Here is a 9,756-nt window from a genome sequence, read left to right on the forward strand (position 1 = left end):
ATTGGGGTCGGGAGTTGCTCTGTTGCAGTGGCATCAGGTCGGATTGGGGTCAGAGTTGAGGAAACTGCACTGCTGGGACATGTCGCTCCAAGGACTCCTAAGTTGTTTCCTGCGCAATTGCTACTGCATGGAGTCTCTGATGGTAATGACTGTGACACAGGTGGCGGCCCAACAACCTGTCCTGGATGCATTTGCAGAGGTAGATGTCTGACATTCTGCAATGGACGAGCCACTGATTGCATTGGTAAGGGGATGTTACTCCTTATGTTTCTAGGAAGGGTTGGGGACTTATTTCTCATGAACTCGCTGCTGGAATTTATTCTGAAAGGATAAACGAATTAACTTGCAAAGAGGTTAATCAATTTCTTTCGTAATCATAGCCACCTTAAGAACTGTTTACATATGGAAAGTTCAGAATCACATCAAAATTTTCTAAATCCTACCCTACGCAATATTTAATTCCAGCATGTTCAAAAACATTTCTTATGAATCACATCAAAATTTTCGAAATTCAACCCTACATAATATTTAATTCCAGCATGTTCAAAAACATTTCTTATGAATCTCCAGGGATTTCTGTTCTGCAATCCTGAAGTGTCTCAACTGTCACAAAACCTTAAAGAAAATTTTGAAATCTAATGTCCACAAAACCTAAAACACAGACCATTTTACGCTGAACAGGTTGAAAGCTTGGAACATTTAGTCTGCCCCTTCATCTTGAGCTTTGACAAAAGCTTCTTCCTCAACTTTGCGACCAACAACACTTTCTGTCTCACCATAGACCGGTAAATGGGCTTCAGAACTTCCATCCTCTGTAAGCTGGGAATGGGCAACATCTCCTTTATGTAACTTGTGGCATTTCTTGGATGGCATATCTCTTTCTTCCTTCACTGAAGCATCTTTTCTTTTTCCAAGAACATTGTCTTTGACATTCCTAACATGGATAGGTGTTTTTTCCCTAACATATGCAGCTCATGAAGATTTTCTAGGCTTCCACAATTAACCTCACAAAGAGAACACCACCCCACCAGTCCTTGTGGCTGCTTTTTCTGTGGCTTTACTACATCTTCTGAACCCTTTTCCTTCAACTTTTTTAACCTGGACTGGTGCTTCTTCCCAAACACATGTTGTTTGTGAAGAACTTCCTTTGTGCTACAGGTAACATCACAGAGTGAGCACCACCCAGGGATCTTTGGAGTCTTAGCATCCATATCTTTGATGCCTGGGATCTCCCTATGTGCCCTGTTTTTAGACTTTGGTTGCAATCCAGAATCTGAGTTCTTACCCAACCTGGACTTGAAAATCTGAAAAGCATACCCAATGTTAGTAATAAAAATAGTATGCTCTATAATTTCCAATATGAAGATCAACCTCTCTGCATTTTCCCAGCCTCAAAAACATAACAGAGAGGTTGTTTTAATGCCTAGTGAATGTGGTATTGCCCTCAACGGTGATAAAGGCTCCCACAATATTAAACATTGCTCAATTTGTAAAAAAGAAGAATGGAAAAATTACTGAAACAGTAAACAAATTTTCTAGCACAATAAGAAAAGGTAGAAAAAGAATGGATACACTACTGAATCAGAAAACAAAGTTCAAAGTTGAGAGGCTAAGAAGTGAATGAAAAAGGATGGATACATTGCACAATCTGGAATGGAAATTTGAAATAAAAAACAAATACCTCTTGTTGGCGTGACTGATGTTGATAGATCTGAGGTGGAGGTGAAGTTTGATTAACAAATTCCTGCTGTTGATATTGCTGAGTTGGATTCACAGACCGGTTCAAGCTCTGCAAATGGCCAATGGAATATCCAATAGGCTCTGCCCCATAATTCATAATATTCAAAGTGGGTTCTCTGTCAGTAATGGGTTGTCTGTAGGGATCCCTAATCATCGTGTCTCTGAGGTCATGGGTACCAATCGAGGAGAAAGGGTAGGCGGCATTGCCCTGCCTCCCATGTGAATGGGGACAGATTGGCGGAGAGAAAACACCGAGGAAGGCAACGATGTTGATGAGAATGGTAAGGGGGAAGAGTTGTAACGCCTTGCAGAGATTCCAGTGTGTAATAAGTGTGGCCTGAAGATAACCTTGATAAAGGAGCCCTTGCACCGCCATGATTCTCTGTATAATCCATTTGGGACACTCCACTGGGCACATGAATCCGTATAGAAGAGAATTTACCACCAGAAGTGGAAACATCTTGCTCTGTTGGTTGATCCTCGGGGTTGTTCCTCTTTCGGTCATTTGTTCCTGAATTACATCAAAATTGCAACAAAAGAACTTAGTCCACATTAATAAACTGAACTTTTCTGGAGCCAACACGTGAATCTACCCATCTAGGCACTTGCAAGAAATGTTGCATGGGAGACTGTAATGTAAACTGAACACTGAGTACCTGGAGAAGCGATATTTCCATCAAGTTTAGACAGATGAATTTTCTCAGAAGACAATTTACCAGCACAAATGGAAACATCCCGCTCTGTTCGTTGATCCCCGTTCAGTTTTACAGAGGCCCCTTGCTACAGAGAACCTTCTCTAAAAACCTTTCAACGTTGAAAGGATAAACGAATTAACTTGCAAAGAGGTTAATCAATTTCTTTTGTAATCACAGCCACCTTAAGAACTGTTTACATAGGGAAAGTTCAGAATCACATCAAAATTTTCTAAATCCTACCCTACGCAATATTTAATTCCAGCATGTTCAAAAACATTTCTTATGAATCACATCAAAATTTTCGAAACTCAACCCTACGTAATATTTAATTCCAGCATGTTCAAAAACATTTCTTATGAATCTCTAGGGATTTCTGTTCTGCAATCCTGAAGTGTCTCAACTGTCACAAAACCTTAAAGAAAATTTTGAAATCTAATGTCCACAAAACCTAAAACACAGACCATTTTACGCTCAACAGGTTGAAAGCTTGGAACATTTAATCTACCCCTTCATCTTGAGCTTTGACAAAAGCTTCTTCCGCAACTTTGCGACCAGCAACACTTTCTGTCTCACCATAGACCGGTAAATGGGCTTCAGAATTTCCATCCTCTGTAAGCTGGGCATGGGCAACATCTCCTTTATGTAACTTGTGGCGTTTCTTGGATGGCATATCTCTTTCTTCCTTCACTGAATCATCTTTTCTTTTTCCAAGAACATTGTCTTTGCCAGTCTCTACTGTCTCCTGCTCCTTTGTCTTTGCCATTCCTAACATGGACAGGTGTTTTTTCCCCTGACATATGTAGCTCATGAAGATTTTCTAGGCTTCCACAGTTAACCTCACAAAGAGAACACCACCCCACCAGTCCTTGTGGCTGCTTTTTTTGTGGCTTTACTACATCTTTTGAACCCTTTTCCTTCAACTTTTTTAACCTGGACTAGTGCTTCTTCCCAAACACATGTTGTTTGTGAAGAACTTCCTTTGTGCTACAGGTAACATCACAGAGTGAGCACCACCCAGGGATCTTTGGAGTCTTAGCATCCATATCTTTGATGCTTGGGATCTCCCTATGTGCCCTGTTTTTAGACTTTGGTTGCAATCCAAAATCTGAGCTCTTAACCAACCTGGACTTGAAAATCTGAAAAGCATACCCAATGTTAGTAATAAAAATAGTATGCTCTATAATTTCCAATATGAAGATCAACCTCTCTGCATTTTCCCAGCCTCAGAAAGACAGCAGAGAGGTTGTTTTAATGCCTAGTGAATGTGGTATTGCTCAATTAGTAAACAAAAAGAATGGAAAAATCACTGAAACAGTAAACAACTTTTCTGGCACTTCACTCATCATCATCCCTCATCAGGGATGAAAAGAAAGCATAAATGATTTATTGAGATTGAGAAATAGTGATTGATACCATTGACAAATTTTATTTAGGGTGTAAAATCGTTGCAGTCATGTTCGTCTATGAATGATCATTTTGGTGATGATAATTTTGATGTTTTGTATTCAGAAATTCATAACGCATTGAACTCCAGAAACAAAAAAAAACCATCAAAGAAAATCCATCACTTTTCCTGAACTTTCTTGACAATTCTCCGGAAGTGGAGACAAAAGCTACTGAAATAGACTTGTAAATTACAATGAACAAATGACAAACCTCCCAAACTAAGTTATTCTTTAAGTGAATTACTAAACTAAACTAAGTTATTCTTTAAGTGAATTACAGTTCTGGTAGTTTTCCTTTTGGTGCCCCCTCCTCGACGCAAGGAACTATTTTCTTCCAAAACCAGTGCTTTCTCCATTCAAAAATCATTTCTTCAATGGGTACACCCTTGGTTTCTGGCAAGAAGAGGTACACAAAGGCAGTCATGATACAGATCCAGCCCGCAAAGAATAGGAAAATCCCGTACCTGAATGTGCATAAAAGAGATAGGAAGACGTGCACAATTGCAAATGTGAAAAGAAGGTTCACAGAGACCGTTATCGCCTGTCCAGCAGAACGTGTTTCTAGTGGGAAAATTTCACTCGGCACGGTCCATCCAAGAGGACCCCATGACCACCCAAATGCAGCCACAAATAAGCAGAAGGTTGCCACCAACAACGCTGAGAAGCCTTTGGATAGTACTTTGTCCCCTCCAAACTTTAGGCCCAAGATTATGGCAACAGAAACCTATGAAAAAGGATAACATTATTATTGATGAATCCAACAGTAAACAATCCAACAATAAAGGGAAAAATCTCTATAATCTGCTACTAATTATTTCGGGATCAAATGAAAATATGGTCAACTTCGTTTGTGCAGTGCAGTCAATTTCCCAGATTAATGAAGGGATTTAGATTTAAGAACTCTGGAAACAGATTCGCGTGTCCTTGTTGCAACTTGGACGGACTATAAAATCTCTCCTTCCAAGCTACTTAGAAGATGGGGTTACAAACTTACAATTCATCTCATTTTGCACATCCGAGTGGTTGTTGCTGATATAATGGGATGTTATCCCCTCCACCCAATTTTAAATCTCACATCAATGTTATCCCCTCCATTCCATTTTAAATCCCACATCCCAGTAGTTGTGGTTGGTACAATGCAATGCCTCCCCGCAATTTTGAATCACACTGGCTAAGTAAATTTCTAATTTAATTGGAGAATTTATATCCAAGTTTTTTTCCATAAATTAACAGGAATTTCTGTAACAATAACATTTCAGAAGTAATAGGGACTTCTGTGGTGAATAAAGGCATTCATCAAGATAATTGAAGCATGTTTGTTCAAGCTCCGTTCTCACCTCACTCAGCTGCTGCAGGCAAGAACTCTGGTTTCCTATTCAGCTCTGAAAATGTAAGCGAGACAGGTCACAAAAGGACTCGGGCATGGAGAGCTACCATGGTTGCAGAAAACTCAAATAAAAAAGAAAGCATGTTATCTGGGGCTTTGTTTAGCTGGTGTAAAAGTAAGAGACCAATGCAATTCCCATGGTTTAAAACTTTTCTGACCCTAATAATCGATAAGAGATCATCACTTCCATTCGGTTTCTAGATTCGAGGAACAGGAAATCTCAGAAAATGGATAGGAACTGGTATTCCCTGTCTGTTGGGGACCTCCCAATCCATGGTTAGAACATGGGTCATGATTCTTGAGCTTTGGCAGCTCAATTACCAGGTCTAAGATATATATTGTCATTCTTAAAAACAGGAAACATGAAATGCTGTGAAAAAGCAGAACAGAGACTACCTCTGTGCGTTTTAGTCTTACCTTACAGACTATCATCTGAATACCCCCACTAAGTAGCAGGGCTCTGCGCCCCCACCTGTCAACAGTGGCAATAGATACAAGGGTTGAAGCTACAAGAACAGCTCCAGTCATGACAGACGAGTAGAGGGAAGCATTTGCACCAAAGCCCAAACTGCCGAAAAGGACAGGGGCATAGAACAATATTGAATTGATTCCAGTCAAAATCTGAAACATTGGCATACAGATTGCCATCACAACCTGTGGCCGATTCCTCCTCTCTAAAATATTCCTGAATGGATGCCTGATGAATTTAGCCAGTGCGGCTGCATCGACCATATCCTCATACTCTGCTTCTACATTCCTAGTGCCCCTGATCTTCTCCAGGACAGCTCTGCCTTTCTCCAGATGACCACGTTCTATCAGACTGTTGGGGGTATCAGGAAGGAACATCCCTCCAACAGTCATCAAAAGTGCAGGACCTGCAGCCAAGCCCAGAGAGAGACGCCATCCCCAAGTTTTTATGTGCTGAGTCCCATAATTAACCATATTTGCTGTGAAGATCCCGAGTGTTGTGGCCAACTGGAACATTATATTAAGCCCTCCGCGGAATTTTGGTGGTGCTAACTCTGAGAGGTACAGAGGAACACCCTTGACACAAATTCAAACAAAAAGCTCTGTAAACCCAAGGCATTCATATCTAAACAAAAAACTCTGTAACTCAAATCACTCCAATTCAAAGCCAAATGTCTAAAGCTTTAGTAATGCGTGCTTTTATCAATATATCTTGGAGAAACTCTTTCGAAATCATTGAGCCCACAACCCATACAAGCCAACCTGATTTGCGAAGCCTATTCCCACTCCAAGCATTATGCGCCCAATAATGAGCATGCCTAAGCTGATGGCGCCGGCGTTGAGAGCTGCACCCACAAGAAAACAGATGCCTCCGCTTACAATACTGGCCTTGAGCTGCACCGCCATGATTCTCTGTATAATCCATTTGAAACACTCCTTGCACTGCTCACGCGATAGCCAGGGAGGAAACAGTAACGGATTTTTTCTTCGAGCGCTCAGAAAGTTGAAGGCTGATCAAGTAAATATCGTGAACCGTTCCAACTACCTTCCATTGATCGAACGATTAACAATCATCTAATCGTCTAACACATAATCTAACGGCGCATAGGGATGACAAGTGGATTTTAGGAAAGTTCATTTCAGAGGGAAACGCCTTACGACGTAATAAAATGAAACTATCCTTTTTAAAGACTTAACAATGATTACTAGTGCCAGCAACCACAGATGAGTTGGAAGAGTCTCTCAAGATGTCTAACAATGATATCTTCAAATTCAGATGATTTATCTCTTCATTGAGATTGAAGAATCCCAACTTGAAGATATCGCTTTCAGACACCCTGGTCTAGTTATGTGTCAGAATGTGACAAAAAGTACGTTGTTCGATGCTGCATATGCCACTTCATGTGGTTTAATCTAAATGGAGTTTCCATTCCTATTACAAAATCTTACTATACGATAGAAAAAGTTTCCCCTCCATTCTGAATCTTTCTAACAAGCTCCTTATATGGTGTCCACGAAGTAAAGCTCATATGATTTGTTAGTGTTTGTTCAACGTTGAAGTTGACAAAAAATATAAATTAACAAAACCTTCCCATTGAATTTTGTGTTGGTTTTTAATTCATTTGACATTCAGTGGCATATTTTTGTTGATAAACGAAAATTCTTGTTAGATAAATTTGACTGAGGATAGAGTCAAAGTTGACCAAGTTAAACAGTGATGGTTTTTGGGCACATGGTATTGTGCACCCATAGTATTTTGTCCATGGTATTATATGTAATGGAGTTTATAAAAGGCTGGAAGGACTTCATTGTCATCTAAGACCTGGAGGTGAGCGGTGAAGGCTCACTTGGTCGAATTGGCTGGGGTTTTGGCCAATGCTAATGAGATTTTATTAGGTTGAGTTTTTCCCCAGATTTGGGGTTTTCCGGGATAACCATTTGTGTTTATGTGTTTATGGTTGTTGTTGGTTATTTTTATATTTATTCCTCTTAGTAATTATTTATGTTATGCAGTAAATTTCTTAACAACTGGTATCAGAGCCAGATATTGGCTTCAAAGGGATTCTTTGATGCTAGGGGTTTATAGTGCCTAATGAGATCAATGTAGCCTTTTTATAGATCTCGGTCTGAAAATAATGGTGGAACAATCGTACATGGAAGAACCTTGAGGAGAATGTGCGGAAGATAGTGTCGTAATTGCCAGGGATAGCAATGCATTTGCGATATTTACCGGTTTGGAACACGCTGACGAATTGTTCGGGATTCATGCAGCTATTTAAAGAAGGTCAGCAGAAGAAAATTGTTCATGTGGCTTTGAAAATTGTTTGTTTTCTGCTACGTGAGGCCACCGGTGCTAGAATCTACGAGGTTCTCGTCGGGCTCACAGTTGGAGCGATTTGATAGAAGTTTTTGAGCAAATCAAATTGAGAGAGGATTCCAGGGAAAAACCCAACCTAATAAGATCTCATTAGCATTGGCAAAAACCTTGGCCAATTCGACCAAGTGAGCCTTCACTGCTCACCTCCAGGTCTTGCATTACAATGAAGTCCTTCCAGCTTTTTATAAGCTCCATTACATATAATACCACGGGTAGAATACTATGGGTGCACAATACCATGTGTCCCAAAACCATCACTATTTAACTTGGTCAACTTTGACTCTATCCTGAGTCAAGTTTACCTAACAATTCCATTAGTAGATTATTGAATTTCAATGTCTAAGAAATATTTCATGAGCCCTAGATTAATCATATCAAACTCTATTTTGAATTCTTCTAATATCATATTGCTTATATAAAGCAGATCATCAACATAAAGGAAAACAATAAGAAGTTTAACTTCATGGGTTTTGGTATATAGAGTTGGCTCATGACTACTTTTGTAAAAACCACATTTGATGAGATAAGTGTTGATGTGATTTTACCAAGCTCGGGTAGCTTGTTTCAAGCCATACAAGGATTTATTCAACCTATACACATTATGCTCCTGTCCTGGAACTTCAAAACTAGGAGGCTAATCCACATAAACTTCTTCCTACAATATACCATTTAAGAAAGAATATTTTACATAAAGTTTATATACTTTCCATTTATGTCGAGATACCGTGGAAAAAATAGTTTCAACTGTGTCTAAGCTTGCTACTGGAGCAAAGGTTTCACCATAGTTGACACCAAATTGTTGTGAGAATCCTTTGAAAACCAATTGTTAGGTCCTTATAATAATAGTTTAGTCCCATTATTGTTATTGTTAATGTAGTCCCCATATTGTTATTGTTCTGCCCCATATAAGCCACTATTGCTAGTGTTTTGCCCTTACATTATTATTGTTATGTAGGATCTGATTATATTGTGACCCCTTAGACTCCTATTTATAGAAACAATGTCTTTTCATTTGAATCATTCAAGAATTGTTCAATTATGTGATACAAAGGAATTTCCCCCCTCAAAGAGGCTAATTTTGAATTCATTGATCTATCCGTTTTGTGATCTGGTTACATAACATTTGGTATAAGAGCTTTGAATTCTAGGGTTTTGCTGCTATAAATAGGCCATCTTGGAATTCACTATAAAAAAATATTTGAAGGTTCAAACGCAGAAATTTTGACTATCTGGAGCCAAAATCGTGATGAACATCCTATACAAATTTTAGATCTTGGTTCACTATATTTTTTGAGATATGGTCCAAAGAAGTTAGTGTTTGTGCATGCTTCAGAATTTAGTATCAAATAGGTGACCTTGGAAATATTATCATAACTTCCTCTACGAGCATCAGATTTCAATTTCATGAAAAATGAGCAAAATTTTATGTACTATAGTATTTTGTGTATCGTTTTCAGGGCCGAAGGTTGAAACAGTGACATGTGGCACTTCGTACAAGTTTTCTCTACTGAACTAGTTCATAATCATGACATCGTGGGATATTGGGCATAAATTTATCTTGAAGGATACAAAGAGAAACACCTTCTTTAGCCAATTGATAAATCTCAAATAAAAGGGTTCAATGGTGGAGCACATTGAGGACTT

General features: G+C 39.1%; 1 protein-coding gene and 1 pseudogene across 2 annotated transcripts; both read right to left on the bottom strand.

The window, feature by feature from the left end:
- Positions 1-699: 699 nt before the first annotated feature.
- Positions 700-2,681, bottom strand: LOC149144868 (uncharacterized; annotated as a pseudogene). The gene is made up of 4 exons (XR_016265134.1): positions 2,397-2,681; positions 1,838-2,251; positions 1,682-1,780; positions 700-1,295 (listed from the first exon to the last, which is right to left on the bottom strand). The product of XR_016265134.1 is annotated as an uncharacterized LOC149144868 (transcript).
- A 1,315-nt stretch (positions 2,682-3,996) lies between these two features.
- On the bottom strand, positions 3,997-6,714 carry LOC149144869 (sugar carrier protein A-like). The gene is made up of 3 exons (XM_089447418.1): positions 6,498-6,714; positions 5,685-6,311; positions 3,997-4,604 (listed from the first exon to the last, which is right to left on the bottom strand). Exons 1-3 carry the CDS (start codon positions 6,639-6,641, stop codon positions 4,155-4,157), a joined length of 1,221 nt encoding a protein of 406 aa, XP_089303544.1. The 5' UTR covers positions 6,642-6,714; the 3' UTR covers positions 3,997-4,154.
- Positions 6,715-9,756: the final 3,042 nt, after the last annotated feature.

The sequence above is a fragment of the Pinus tabuliformis genome, chromosome X (genome assembly GCF_031772625.1).
Source record: "Pinus tabuliformis cultivar Carrire ecotype Pingquan chromosome X, CPIR1, whole genome shotgun sequence".
Classification (NCBI taxonomy): domain Eukaryota; kingdom Viridiplantae; phylum Streptophyta; class Pinopsida; order Pinales; family Pinaceae; genus Pinus; species Pinus tabuliformis.